General features: G+C 42.1%; 1 protein-coding gene across 1 annotated transcript in view; it reads right to left on the bottom strand.

Annotated features, from left to right (window-relative positions):
* The window catches only part of LOC148775815 (ATP-binding cassette sub-family C member 4-like), a 145,853-nt gene that overhangs the window by 47,227 nt on the left and 82,592 nt on the right, over window positions 1-16,034 (bottom strand). Inside the window, exons 22-26 of the mRNA XM_088842816.1 lie at window positions 14,933-15,052; window positions 13,675-13,778; window positions 13,089-13,101; window positions 7,923-8,023; window positions 6,124-6,315 (exon numbers count right to left, since the gene is read on the bottom strand). Of these exons, the coding sequence (XP_088698942.1) occupies window positions 6,124-6,315; window positions 7,923-8,023; window positions 13,089-13,101; window positions 13,675-13,778; window positions 14,933-15,052 (530 nt within the window). The remainder of the gene's footprint in view (window positions 1-6,123; window positions 6,316-7,922; window positions 8,024-13,088; window positions 13,102-13,674; window positions 13,779-14,932; window positions 15,053-16,034) is intronic.

Below are 16,034 nucleotides of genomic sequence, written 5' to 3'. Positions count from 1 at the left end.
TCATTTCATATTTCATAAAAATTTACTTTAATGGTTGCCTAATATTATAGTACATGTGATCATTTATTTAACAAATCCTCTAGTGCTGGATACTTCAGTCAGTTAGTTCAGTTCAGTCGTGTCCGACTCTCCGCGACCCCATGAATCACACCACACCAGGCCTCCCTGTCCATCACCAACTCCCGGAGTTCACTCAAACTCATGTCCACAGAGTCGGTGATGCCATCCAGCCATCTCATTCTCTGTCATCCCCTTCTCCTCCCGCCCCCAACCTTTCCCAGCATCAGAGTCTTTTCCAGTGAGTCAACTCGTTGCATGAGGTGGCCAAAGTATTGCAGTTTCAGCTTTAGCATCAATCCTTCCAAACACCCAGGATTGGTGTTCATTGATCTCCTTTAGAATGGACTGTATACTTAGGCAGCATCAAACAGTTAGCTATTATAAATAACTCTGTCTTAAATATCCCTGAACCTAAATCTTTGCAAACAACCTGAATCATTTTCTTCCCATAAATTCTCAAATGTGGAATTTCCTGAGAGTCAAATATAAACCCCTCGAGCAGCAAGTATGAATTCGTTGGACAGCAAGGAGATCAAACCAGTCCATCCTAAAGGAAATCAGGCCTGAATATTCATTGGAAGGACTGATGCTGAAGCTCCAATACTTTGGCCACCTGACACAGAGAGTCAACTCATTGGAAAAGAGCCTGATGCTGGGAAAGATTGAAAGCAGGAGGAGAAGGGGATGACAGAGGATGAGATGGCTGGATGGCATCACAGTTACAATGAGCACGAACTTGGGCAAACTGCAGGAGATGGTGAGGGACAGGGAGGCCTGGTGTGTGTCAGTCCACGGGGTCATGAAGAGCCGGACACGACTAGGTGACTGAACAACAACAAAGCAGGAACATTTTCAGAGGAAGCTCTTAAGCTGCTAACCTACCCTCCAGAAGTATGATACCATTTTCTGCTTCCACCCATTTCCCTGCATGTTCACAAATCCAGCTGTTATAGCTTTGTTTTAATCGACATCAATTTGATTCCAAGAAGTGGAATCACTTTCCCAACTGTCCTCCCTAACCTCTCCTCCTTCATGTACACGAGTCGGCTTCCTTGGCATCACTGGGTAGTGGTGAGGGTGAATGTAAAAACGTGTCTTACACACTCGGTAGTTCATTTTCCTGAATGCTTTGCAGGTGTCCAGGTCTTCATTCACTGGTTCAGGGCATCATGCTTTTGCTTATGCTGGTCTCACCTCCTGGAATGCCTTTCACGTGCATTTCCACCTGCTGAAACCCTAACCACACATCACTAAGTCTGTCTCACAAGTCTAATTCCTTGGAAATGCTCTCCCTGTCCCCTAATGATGGCTTGTTCCAACTCTAACAGATGTTATGTCATTTTTTATAAACATCTATAAAAACGGTGACCTTGTTCTAGCTTACAAAGCTAATACAGCCGTTTTTTTGTTTCTTCAACTAGACTGTATATATTGACATCAGGATCTGTATTGGATTTGACTTTTTCTTATTTGTATTACCTGTGGTGCCCTGAGACAAAGAAACTTCCACTGGGAGCTGAGATTTTTAACTCAAGCCAGAGAAATTTATGAGAAATCTATTACAATATTATTTAGGTATAAGATAAATCAGAGACAGACACAGCAGATGGATCCTATAGACACAAATACAACTTCAAATGGCCAACACTTCATTCTCATGGGACAGACACCACCTTCCACAGCGTAAGTGGTTATGGTCATTTTACACCCTATGAAAACGATGACCATTTTTGTCCAAGTTTTTGCATGTCTTATCTTAAATTGTGCACCAGCCCTACAGGTTACATCCTTACACTTCCATTTTGCATAAGAAAAGATTGAGGCTTAGATGAATTAGTCTGTCTGAATATCAGAGCCCATAAGTAGCAGGATGGGACTCAAATCCACATCTGTTGGCCTCTTTTCCATCTGCTGATGGACCTCCTTATCCCCTGGATGGCTTGACACATTATGATGTCCCTTTGTGCAGCTAGAACAGAGAAAGTGGGGAGAGGTGCAGTTGCAGTTAAAGGAACAGGCCTAACATAGAGATCTTATGGTCAGAGTGTTAAAGCATGACGTGGACACAGGCATATTTGTGGTGAGTGAGAGCAAAGAAGGTACCTGAGGGCAGGTAGACCAATTGTCAGCAGAAAGAACTGGCACCCACAGCCGGAAGGAGAGAGAAACCTGCACCTAAGTGGGACACATGGTGCCTGGGGAAGAGGCTAAACAGACATCGTGCCCTACTCAGGGCAGCAAGAGTCATTGTTGATCCCATCAGGTGGTGAAACAGCCACGCATACACTGTGGCACAGGGCTGTCTCTGACTCCGGGTCCAGGCAGGGCTGAGTCTGTGGGAAGTCCCTCCAGTCCCCGCAGGAGGCTGGTGTGGGGAAGGACAAACAGCAAGATGAAAACTGCCTGTAATGAAGACAGACTCCACTGGAAAGATGCAAAGAAATGCAGTGGAATCACATAGAATTAGATTATAATGTAAAAGTGCAATTTATAGTGCATAAAAGTAAGTAAATCTAGGGCCACAGGACATTCTAGAGCCTCTTGCTCAGTCGCAACAGAGATTTTGGAATTCTTGAGTTAAATTTCAAACTGTCAAAGGACATGTCTTGGGAATCACAGGTTATCACTCATCAAAAACTGCCCATGGGAGAGAAAGGAAGAGGTCATGTTCAGATATGAAGCTGAGTCAAGAGGTCTGGGAAGCCTAAGACTCTGCATTTCTAAGAAGCTCCAGGAGAGGCAGGTGCTGCTGGCCCTGGCACCACAGTCTGAGTCACAGGGAATTAGGAAGTTGGCAGGAGAAGGGGATAATCTGGGAGTGAGGAGAGTGGTTTTTAAGAAAATATTATGTAAAAAAGGAAAAAATGTAGGAAACTAATATTTTTACACATTACAGCATGGTCTACTAAGCATCTGTAAAAATGTATCATCCAAATAATAGCTGTGAGCCAAAGCAAAGCAAAATCAATCTACCTCGAGAGCTGGAAAATACTTTATTGCTCAGGACTCTCTAAAATGACCAAATCAACAACAAAATAATCTATGAAAAATCCAACCCATGTTCAGACTCTAGCCAGGAAGTCTAGGGTGCTACTTAACTCATGTTGATCTTTTTCATGTTTGGCTGCACTGGGTCCTGATTGCTTTGTATGAGTTGTCTCTATCTGCCGTGAGTGGGGGCTACTCCTACAGTGCACAGGCTTCTCACTGAGGTGGCTTCTATCGTTGCTGAGCAAAGACTTCAGTAGTTGTAGCACGTAGGCTCAGAGGTTGTGGTGCAGGGTTTAGTTGCTCTGCAGCATGTGGAATCTTCCCAGACCAGGGATTGAACCAGTGTCTCCTGCATTGGCAGGTGAATTCTTCTCCACTGCACCACCAGGGAAGTTCCAGTTCCTTATTTTCACTTGCCATTTCTTCTGTGAATTAAAATCCTGCATAGTACCTACTATACTTTCCTATGGACTCTAACTTCTAGGAATTGGGACAGAAGAGAAAATGAGGGGAAGAGAATAAAGCCCCACTTCTGCTGGGCTGGCTCACTCACATGTCACCTGACCCCAGCTCCCCACCCCCACCAATAGCCTCTCCAAATCAAATCCAACACCAAAGGGGAGTCCCGGAGTGATGGCGGCTGGGACAGGTGAGCAGGAGAGGGAACCTGGGATGTACACAGGCAGAGTGAAATCAATTCATGAACACACTGCCCGGGTATCATCTCCAAACACAGAAATGAAGCTAACAGTGATATTGAGAGTGGACCAAGGCACAGATCAAAAGTCAAGTTACTGGAGTTATTAAGTCGGTCTCCAAATTGACTTTTCCCTCAAACATTTTAGAATCTCAATGATCCTATGATTTACAGCTTTTAAGAAGGAAGACTAAGAATCTGTTGTGATCCTAAGTTGTACTACAGAGTTTCTTAGATAATTCCTATTTTACGCTTTGGGGAAAATTTAAGACAAGTGCAGGTTAACAGAATTACATTTATAACAGAAAGTCTGACAGACACATTGTCTGAGAGTAAGTAAACATCACATACAGTGCTCTGAGGGACAAGACTGTATCAAGAGCTGTGATTAATGTTTTCCTGACACAGCAGTTCACCTTCCTGACCTACAATGGAACTGGAAATAATGAGGACCAGCTTTTGCCCTGTGACTAACTGAAGCTGCTCCCTGGGTAACAGTAAGTTGAATATTCTTTTATGTTGCAAGGGTTTCATTCATTAAATTATAGCTATTGTCCACTAGAAGGGTCTGTGGGGTGGTAAAAGTTTTAAAGAGCAGTTCTTTCCGTTACAGAGTTGTTCTGTGTGTGTGTGTTGGTTTTTGCTTCCTCACACCTGTGTAACTCACTCACCCTCACAAGCAGCAGTCCCTCAGGATCCTCTCTGTGCCCTGCATAATGCTACTTTCTGGGAACAAATATGAAAGCACGATGCTCCCTGATTTTAAAAAGCCTCAAGGTACTATGAGATACAGATCCCAAGTTGCAAAGCATGCCACAGGTGCTCTCTCTTATTTTCATTATGATAAAATTCACATGACATAAAATTTAACTATTTAACCATTTTTAAGTGGACAGTTCAGTGTTCAGTACATTCACATTGCTGTGCAACCAAGCTTGAGAATTTTTTTTCTGCCTCGTAAAACTGAAATTCCTACCCATTAAACAAACAACTCCCCATTTCCCCTCCCCAGTCCCTGGAGACCACTATCCCATTTCCCGTTTTCTTGAATTTGACTACTCTCAGGACCTCACATACGTGAAATCAGAGTACTCATTCCTTTTGTGTCTGGCTTATTTCATTTAGCAAGATGTCATCAAGGTTTATCCACAGGTCAGAATTTTCTTCCTTTTTAAGGCCAAATAATACTTTATTGTAAGGATTTAGTTCCAACTTTTCACTGCTACAAACATAGATGTATCATAAACAGTATCTTAAAAGAATATATAAGACACTAAGGAAGAACTCAGGGTCAAAAAGATGCATTAGAGTTGACTCAGAAAATAAGGAGATTTTCCCTATCCAGATGACAGGGCCTGGGTCTCTGAGGTTGAGGGGCAGCGTGTGCACTGGGAACAGGGAGGACGTGGTGCTTTGGGAGAACCTACACACAATCCGAGTGCAGGGGGGTGTGACTGTGTCAGACATACTGGCTGCAGAGGGAGGTGGGGAAGAGCTGCCTACCACCTTGTGTGTTTCAGTTCAGTCTCTTCTTCAAGGTTCTGTCCTGATCCCACCTGAGGGCCTCAAACTGAGTGTGGAAGGAACATCACCAGCAGACATGGATGCTGACAGGTCCGGGTGACAAGCCTCTCTGCCGTCTCCCACGCGGATCTTCTCTGCTCACATCAATGTGCTTTTGACTTCGAGTCAGTCTTTAGACCTTGCCTCCATCTTACACCATGATTCCTCACTGCTGACTGGGTCATTATCGAGGCTCTTCTCTGGTGGACACACGCTCACCCCACGGCCCCTGCTGGAGTAGACTTGAAGCTATGCTACGGTTCTAGCAGCAGCTCACCCAGCCCAGTAAGGATCAGATCTGGGCTAAGAAAGCATCAGTCTGTGGGGGGAGGGCAGGGGGCTGGCAGCTCAGTGTGGGTGAGTGGAGGACAAGGCTACAGGAAGGGCCAAGGGACAGAGGAGGAGGCTGCAACCAGAGGGCACCGTGGGAGGAGGAGGAGATCTCAGAAATACAAACAAGCAAAGATGGCAAAGAATGAGACATTGGAGTGTTAGGGCCAGGAAGACAAGGCTGACGTCCCAGACTTTGTATGAATAATCAGGTGTCACATCTAGTGTCCTGAGTCACGTTAAGATGGAGCCCTGGATCCCAGGGCCCGTCAACCATCATGAGGGAGCTCACAACACAGGGAAAAAATTTCCTGGGATCCCCATTCCACGGTCAGTTTCCAAGAAAGATTCCCCTACAATGTCACTGATCTAATCTGCAGCCATTAGGAACAGAGTCCCCCTGACACTGACAAAGAAGCCAAGAGCAGATGTGGTGCTAAACCTTTAGCTGGATTTTAAAAAGGCAAATGGCTTAAACTAACCTTTTCTCCTGGGTCAAAGTCTGCATATATATTCCTCAATACCAGAGGCCCGTCCGACTTATGCCTGAAGTTCACATCGATAAAGAAAATCATTCCCCTGTTGGGCCAGGATGGTGGTGGACGATACTCAAGTTCCCAGGATGCTTCTTTCACAAGGTCTGTGTATTCAATCACCCTTTCTACTGAAATCATCTGAAACACGTATGACATCTCATGAGTTAGTATCAGAGGATCTTGTTTATGGATGTTCAGAGATTGTAAATGAAACCTTCTGCTTTTATATGGTTCAGAACATCCCAGGTCTCAGAATCCACAAAGGACAGACGTAGGAGTCTGATGAGGCCTTGGATGATTTGAAAACTTGTTCATCATCTTCAACGCTTTTACATACGACTGCTTCCTTCAATTTTATATTAAAGTTAAAAAATTAAAGAAATGCATAGTAAGATTTTATTGATCCTCCTTTCACATCTGAATAAAAAAAATTTTTTTTCAAAGAAAAGAATACTTATGGACACCAATTAGTAATGTGTGGCTACAGAAAGGCCACATGTTACAGATGAACAGAACTGGACGGTCATCAAACCTCATTAATAACCAATTGTTTTCTACTCTGTTATGAGCTTCCCTCATAGCTCAGTTGGTAAAAATCCACCTGCAATGCAGGAGACCCTGGTTCGATTCCTGGGTCCGGAAATTCCCCTGAAGAAGGGATAGGCTACCCTCTCCAATATTCCTGGGTTTGCCTTGTGGCTCAGCTGGTAAAGAATCTTCTTGCAATGCGGGAGACCTGGGTTTCATCCCTGGGTTGGGAAGATCCCCTGGGGAAGGGAAAGGCTACCCACTCCAGTATTTTGGCCTGGAGAATTCCATGGACTATATAGTCCTTGGAGTCGAAAAAAGCTAGACATGACTGAGAGACTTTCACTACTTCTACTCTGTTAGAAGAAAGAAATGGAAAGACTTCATTTTTATTGCTTTTCTCCCTTTAGGAGAAGGTACAAAAATTCAAAAGTGTATAATATACACATTGATTAAGGTCTTCTAAACAACCATGACTCCACACCTTAAAGAGCACATTCTGAGAGAGAGCCTATCCTCCGGGAAGAAGGGCCATCAGCAAATTCGGTGTTCAACTCACACAAAAATAAATGATAAAATGGGGGATGGGTGGAGGAATATAGTAATTAAATAAACCTCAAAATACTGGATTATTTTCTTTTACCAAAAATGAGGAATTACCCATTAAGAAACAAATACAAACAAGCTGCTAAGAAATTAGCTTATATTGTCTCCAGAATTTCACAACCTCCCTCCTACAGAGATATTTATTGTATTTGAAGACAGTTTGTGATGAATACAAAACCTTCTGACATGGCATACACATGACTGAGAAAAATATGTATATATTGTATTTTACATTAACTTTAAGCACATGGAAAGTGAAAGTGAAAGTTGCTCAGTCATGTCCGACTCTTTGCAACCGCATGGACTCTAGCCCGCCAGGCTCCTCTGCTCATGGGGATTCTCCAGGCAAGAATACTGGAGTAGCCATTCCCTTTTGCAGGGGATCTTCCCAACCCAGGGATCGAACCTGAAACTCTTGTGGCTCCTGTGTTGTGGTCAGATTCTTTACCATCTGAGCCACCAGGGAAGCCCTTAAGAAGATGGAAGAGAATGTAAAAAAATTTTGTAAAATGATGTAAAAATAACAGCTTTATATTTTACATAAGAATTGCTTCTGTGTCAAATAATAGCAAGGAGACTGAAAAGACTAAGAACAGAAAGATAAACATCACCATGTTCTCAACTTCCGCACTTTGCCTGACGCACCACTGGAGCATCCTGGTAAGTGTGATGGTGAGTGACAGCACCAGGCCAACATGCTCAGCATCCAAAGCTAAACGAGGAAGAGGAAGGATAAAGTCAGTCTACTTCTCAACCTCACACAGGAGCTTCTGTCACTCTACAAAGAAAACGCCGCTATTTTTATGATTTTTACTGTAGTATAGTTGATTTACAAACTGTGTTAGTTTCAGGTGTACAGTAAAGTGAATTCGCCAGACATATAAGTAATCTGCTCTTTTAAAATTACTTTCCCACATATGTCATTACAGAGTATTAAACAGAGTTCCCTGTGCTATACAGGAGATCTTTTTTAGTTATGTATTTTATGTATAGTGTGAGAATACTCCTTTATAATATTTAAATCATTTGCATGTAATGATAGTATTACTCATAATACTTCTGTTGTATCAGACAATAATAAAGTAAAGAAAAAAAAAAAAACCACTATGAGGGATTTCCCTGGGGGTCCAATAGCTAAGACTTTGAGGTCCCAATGCAGGAGCCCTGGTTCAATCCCTGGTCAGGGAACTAGACTCCACATGCCACGACTAAGAGTTCTTATGCTGCAACTAAAGTCCTGCCTGTTTCAACTAAGACTGAAGATCCTGCATGCCCCAACTAGGACCCAGTACAGACAAATAAATAAGTAAAATTTTTTTCAATATTATGAATTTAGAAAGAACTAACAAAGTTGTTAGACGACAGAGGATGGCTGGATGGCATCACCGACTCAATGGACATGAGTTTGAGTAAACTCCAGGAGTTGGTGATGGACAGGGAGGCCTGGCATGCTGTGGTACATGGATGGGGTCGCAAAGAGTCAGACACGACTGAGCGACTGAACTGAACTAAATTGAACAAAGTTGTTCAGTCCCTAAGTCACGTCTGACTCTGTGTCTCCATGGACTGCAGCACACCAGGTTTCCCTGTCCTTCGTTATCGCCTGGAGTTTGCTCAAACTCATGTCCATTGAGTTAGTGATGCCATCCAACCACCTCATCCTCTGCCACCCACTTCTCCTCCTGCCTTCAATCTTTCCCAGCATCAGGGTCTTCTCTAATGAGTCAGCTCTTCACATCAGCTGGTCAAAGTATTGGAGCTTTAGCTTCAGCATCAGTCCTTCCAGTGAATATTCAGGGCTGATTTCCTTTCAGATTGACTGATTTGATCTCTTTATAGCCCAAAGGACTCTTGAGAGTCTTCTCCAACACCACAGCTTGAAAGCACTAATTCTTCGGCCCTCCGCCTTTTCAATGGCCCAACTCTTAACATCCATTGACAACTCTTACGTGACTACTGGAAAAAATATAGCTTTCACAATATGGATCTTTGCTGGCAAAATGACGTCTCTGCTTTGTAATATTTTGTCCAGATTTGTCACAGCTTTCCTTCCAAGAAGCAAACATCTTTTCATTCACGGCTGCAGTCACAGTTTGAAGTGATCTTTGGAACCCCCCAAAAATTAAATGTCACTGCTTTCAATTTTTCCCCAGACGGGACCAGATATCATGATCTTAGTTTTCTGAACGCTGAGTTTTAAGCCAGCTTTTTCACTCTGCTCTTTCACTTTCATCAAGAGGCTCTTCACTTTTAGTCACTAGAGTGGTATCATCTGCATATCTGAGGTTATTGATACTTCTCCCAGAAACCCTGATTCCAGCTTAAGCTTCATCCAGGCCAGCATTTTGCATGATGTATTCTGCATATAAGTTAAATAAACATAGTGACAATACACAGCCTTGTCATTCTCCTTTTCCAATTTGGAACCAGCCCATTGTTCTACATCCAGTTCTGTTTCTTCTTGACCTGCACACAAGTTCTCAGGAGACAGGTAAGATGGTCTGGTATTCCTATCTCTTTCAGAATTTTCCACAGTTTGTTGTGATCTACACAGTCAAAGTATTTCACATAGTCAATGAAGCAGATGTTTTTCTGGAATTCCCTTGCTTTCTCTATGATCCAGTGAATATTGGCAATTTGATCTCTGGTTCCTCTGCCTTTTGTAAACCCAGCTTGTACAGCTGGAATTTCCGGGTTCATGTACTGTTGAAATCTTGTTTGAAGGGATTTGAGTATAAACTTTCTAGCATGCAGAATGAGTGCAGTTGCATGACAGTTTGAACATTCTTTGGCATTGCCTTTCTTTGGGACTAGAATGAAAACTGACCTTTTCCAATCCCGTGGCCACTGTTGAGTTTTCCAAATTTGCTGGTATATTGAGTGCAGCACTTCAACAGAATCATCTTTTAGGCTTTTAAATTGCTCAGCTGGAATTCCATTACCTTCACTAGCTTTGTTCGTATAATGCTTTGAAGTTAAGGCCCACTTGACTTCACAGTCCAGGATGTCTGGCTTAGGTGAGTGACCACACCATCATGGCCATCCAGGTCATTAAGATCTTTTTTGTACAGTTCTTCTGTGTATTCTTGCCAACTCATCCTAATCCCTTCTACTTCTCTTAGGTCCTTTCCATTTTTGTCCTTTATCATATTAATCCCACCTGGATTGAGGCACCCTTGACAGTGTAATATAGGTGAGGATGTCATTGTTCAGATTTTCGTCCATATGCTTCTATTATCATTATGTAATTTCACTTTTTATGTCCAGTGTAGCTGCAGTTGAAATCACAAAAACAAGGCAATGGGTTTTACAAAACAAAGCAGTGCTTTTTAATCTAAAATATTACTCTCATTTTTGCATTATTAAAGACTGTGATTCAGGGTTATTGCTATGGAAAAGTAAGGGATGGTGAATTCATGCCACACATTCCAACAACTGCTCATCTGGGACCCACACAGCAGTGAGGATACTATTTTTGCTACAGAGACTCTTTCTCACATCAGTACACCAGACCCCTACAACCAAGAGATCCAAGTAGCCCCAAAACTAAAACCTAAAACCTAAGTTGTACAGAAAGCTGAATAGTAAACTTGGTTCCCTCTGTCCAACTATAAGACACTACCTGGGATGTTCAGAAGGTCATCTTGCTACAGTTATATAGATCTCAAACCATTCAAAGAGAGGTAAAGAAATAAAAGATCTCCATTATGACCTACTGTAAACAAACTACTTAAAGCAATCTATAGATTCAATGCAATCCCTATCAAATTACCAATGGCATTTTTCACAGAATTAGAACAAAAAAGTTTACATTTTGTAGGGAAACACAAAATACCATGAATAGCCAATGTAATCTTGAGAAAAACAAAGAAGAAAAATGAAGCTAGGAGGAATCATGCTCTATGTTCAGACTATACTACAAAGCTACAGTAATGGAAACTGGCACCAAAATCAGACACACAGATCAACAGAACAGGACAGAAAGCCCAGAGATAAACCCAGGCGCCTATGATCACCTATGACAAAGGAAGCAAGAGTGCACAGTGGAGAAACAACAGTCTCTTCAATAAGTGGTGCTGGGAGAACTGGACAGCTACATGTAAAAGAATAAAATCAGAACTTTCCCTAACACCATACACAAAAGTAAACTCAAAATGGATTACAGACATAAATGTAAGACCAGACACTACAAAACTTTTAGATGAAAAACATAGGGAGAACTCTCTCTGACATAAATTGCGGCAAGCTTTTTTTTACCCACCTTAGGAGGAGCAATGAAAAGAAAATAAAACACAAACCAACGGGACCCAATTAATCTTAAAAACTTTTGCACAGCAAAGAAAACCATAAAAAATACCAAAGACAACTTGAAGAATGGGGGGAAATATTTGCAAATATAGTGACTTACAAGGGATTACTCTCCAAAATATACAAACAGTTCATGCACTTCAATATCAAACAATATATAAACAACAAAATTTAAAAAATGGTCAGAAGACTAAGAGACATTCTCCAAAGAAGACATACAGATGGCCAAAAAGCACATGAAAAGATGGTCGACATCTCTAATTATTAGAGAATACGTATCAAATCTACAGTGAAAAAAAAATGAAAAAAAAAACAAAACCAAAAGACTACAGTGAGGTTTCACCTCACACCAGTCAGAATGACCATCATCAAAAAATCTACAAACAATAAATACTGGAGAGGTGTGGAGAAAAGGGAATGTAAACTGTTGGTGGGAATGTAAACTGGTAGAGCCACTCCAGTACTCTTGCCTAGAAAATCCCATGGATGGAGGAGCCTGGTAGGCTGCAGTCCGTGGGGTCGCTAGGGGTCGGACAAGACTGAGTGACTTCACTTTCACTTTCACACATTGGAGAAGGAAATGGCAACCCACTCCAGTGTTCTTGCCTGGAGAATCCCAGGGACAGGGGAGCCTGGTGGGCTTCCGTCTATGGGGTCACACAGAGTTGGACACGACTGAAGTGACTTAGCAGCAGCAGCAGCAGAGCCACTTCAGAGAACTATATGGAAGTTCCTTTAAATACTAAAAATAGAGCTACCATATGACCCAGCAATCCCACTCCTGGGCATATATCCAGAGAAAACCAGAACTCCAAAAGATACATCAACCCTTATGCTCACTGCAGCACTATTCACAATAGCCAGGACATGCAAGCAACCTAAATGTCCATCAACAGAGCAATGGATAAGGAAGATGTGCTATCATACATACAATGGAATATTACCCAGCCATAACAAAGGGCAAAATAAATAGTGCCATTTGCAGTAACACGGCTGGACCTAGAGATATTCATACTGAGTGAAGTAAGTCAGACAGGGAAAAACAGAATGATATTGCTTATATATGGAATATAACAAAAGGCTACAGACGAACTTATCTACAAAACAGATATAGAGTAACAGGTGTAGAAAATAAACTCACAGTTACCAGGGGATAAGGGAGAAGAGGGATGAATTCAAAGACTGGGATTGATACATACAAACTACTATATATAAAATATTAAAATACATAACTAATAAGAAACTACTGTACAGAGAACTCGGTAATGACCCACATGGGAAAGAACCAAAAAAGAGTGGATATATGTATACGTATAGCAAATTGACTTTGAGATACATTGGTAACTAAGACAACAGTGTAAATGAACTATACTCCAATAAAAATTAAAATAAAAATGAAAGAATGGCCTGAGCGAGCCAAAGCAGGGGCCCAAGGCACCACAGGTCTGCTGGAACAGGCATGTTCATACCTGGTCTTTGCTCCTGAGGATTCCAAAAGTCAAAAACAGAAATTCTTTTCTGAAAGACTTCATTTGAAGTATTAATCAAAATGGTAATTATTAAAAAAATACACGCACCCCAATGTTCATGGGCATGCAAAAAGAATCTTTAAAAAAGTGGATATATGTACAACAGATTCATTTGGCTATACACCTGACGCTAACACATTGTAAATCAACCACACACCAATCAATTTTTTTTAATGGCTCAACAAGGACCTACTGTAAATAAATAAGTAAATGGAAAAAAAGATAAAAATTCTCATCAAGACACAAATGACTTCACATGGACCACACTGCGGAGTCACATACTGCAGACACTTTAATACAATTCATTAGAACCAAAGAGTGTATATATTTGACAAGATGACAAGAGTTTATTTTTTTTTTTTTTTTTTTGAACAGAGGAAAATTTATGCGTCGAACCTGGACTGGTCACTTATGATAATATACATGCTACAATTCCATTCTCCCCAATCTGACAAGAGTTTAATAACTACAAACAAAGCTATAAACTGTAAACAACCACAAATATCCACACCTGTACTTATTCTACCAGGATCAGGGCCCCAAAGGCAACAACAGTGACAAAGATGGCACAGTTGACATCCAGACACACAGCGAGCCATCGGGACGTTGTCAAAAGCAGGAACCAAGCCTCTGCATTTGTGAACCATAGTAAGTGCAATACATAAACAGAAAAACCATGTTAGCTGCTTCTCATGAGGGAGAGCATTTTCTCAGTTGAGCTACAGAAGATTTTATATGGGTAGGACAGCAAAGTTACACACCCAAGGAACCTGAAGATTCCAGAAAACTAGGTTCAAACACAAGACGGCGTATGGGACACACAGGAATCAGTCCTGGAAGCATGCTTTGAAAACGTCAACCCACAGGTTATCAACAGAAACACGATCACAAGAAGGAAGATGGAAAATCGCCTCATCGGTGCATTTCCTGCAATGCTGGGCCTCAGCGTGAAGATCATCCTCTCACAGGACCGACTGCTCCCAGCTCTCTGACAGCAGACAGCACAGCTCACACTGTTTCCAGCACCTTCTGCCCTCACTACAGGGCCCTGCAGTGTTTATTCTTAGGAGCCAGTGTCTATATGACCATCAGCTAACAGGATCTGCATGTGACTTTCAAAATGCCATTTTTATCTTCAAAATACAACAATTATTGGAAAGTTTGGCTTGGATTTTATAGACTTAGAGGAAATTCTGAATTTTCTACCTAGGGAAAAAAACTTCACTGATAAAAACATAATCAAGTGGGTGGCAAATCAGGAAATTATTTCCTCAATCACATCTGCCACCCTCCACGCTCTGAAACAAGTCAGCAAGCTGCAGCCTGGAGGGTGAGAACAGCCATCACCTGGTTCTGAAAATGAAGTTTCACTGGGACACAGAAACCGCCATTCGCTGATGAATTATCTTTGCCGGTCTTTGTGCCACAACAGCGAAGGTGAGTAGTTGCAACAGACACAGTTTAGCACACAAAGCCTGCAATACTTTCTATCTGGATCTTCACAGAAAAGAAAGTTTGCTGACTCTTGCCCTAAAGAGACAGAAGTCCATAGGGCACAGTGACGCAAGGACAATGCGAGCCAGTCAGGGGAGAAAAGCAGGGGCTGATGGGAAGAGGGGAGCACAGAGGGATGCTGGAAGGAAGGGCTGGGGGAGGCGGGTGTGCAGAGGGGGATGAGGAGTGACACAGAAAGAGATGCTGGCCAGCAAGACCACCCAAGAGGGAGTCAGCCTCAGAAGGCAGCACATCCCGTCCTTAGAAATCCTCTCTGGAAACTTACAGACCTGAGTGCAAGTCCTGGTGTGAGTCGAACAGTTTCTGAAACTTCTGTTCAGCTTTGTACGCCCGGATGGTCCAGAGTCCCCGGAGAGAAGATGCTAAGTGGGAAAACACTGGGCTCCGAGCTGGGGGAGCAGAGACAGACACACGACAAAGAAAGTCAAGGAGGCTGGAGGCGGGGAAACCACTGCTTCCCGGGCTCTGTGGTCACATGTCCTGCCCAAAGGGAATCCTCCTTGTGACCCTAAACTCCTGCTCACACCATGCTTCACTTTAATGACCTGGGAATGAAAGATTCTCCTTGAAACTATCTTTGATCAAATTCAAATCACAGCTAGATTTATATAAAGTAATTCTTGTTCTTCCATCAAGATCCTCTCAAACACGCCTCCCTCCAAATTCTTCAGGCATCTCACCAGGTGGAAATTGTTCACAATTTCTAAAAACATATCGAAGCATAGTTGATTTACAATACTGTGCCAGTTTCAGGTATACAGTATAGTCATTTAGTTATCAATGTACCAGAGACCTGCTTTGCAACAAGATCACTGAATGACTCCATTTCATGAGTGGCCTCAAACCATAAAACGTCTGAAGCCTTGTCTACACTGAAGACTGGATTGAGCTCATCACTCTCTTTTCTGCCTCCCCAGGTCCTACCATCCTACTGAGTAATACAGGTAGAACATCACACACACCTGGACTCTATTGCCCCCCATCCATCCAAACACCTCACCAAACTCGACCTTATAGGAGGTTAGCTGCTTCTCTTGATGAGTGAAAATGTCTTCTACAGCTTTTATGAAACTGATGACCCCTATCCTTTTTGCAAATAAAGATAAGTACCTCAAGTGTTTATTATTAAAATCAAAACATACAAATGCCACAATAAAAAAACTCCTTTGACTGGATGAACTGAGAGTTTTTTTTTCCACTTAGTAGATACAGAGAAGCATGAAACTCAATATGCATCTGGTCCTGGCTTGGTTTCTAGAAAGTTAAGTTGGTATTAATTTGCAATAATTATTCATGATTGAGGTCTCTGATACAACATATTCTCTCCTTACTTTTTGGCTATTGTTTTTATAAATGTTAAAAAATATATAA

Source organism: Moschus berezovskii, chromosome 13 (genome assembly GCF_049115385.1).
Source record: "Moschus berezovskii isolate FMDL1 chromosome 13, NW_MosBer_1.0, whole genome shotgun sequence".
NCBI classification, from domain to species: Eukaryota; Metazoa; Chordata; class Mammalia; order Artiodactyla; family Moschidae; genus Moschus; species Moschus berezovskii.
This window is presented reverse-complemented; position numbering and strand designations above follow the sequence as displayed.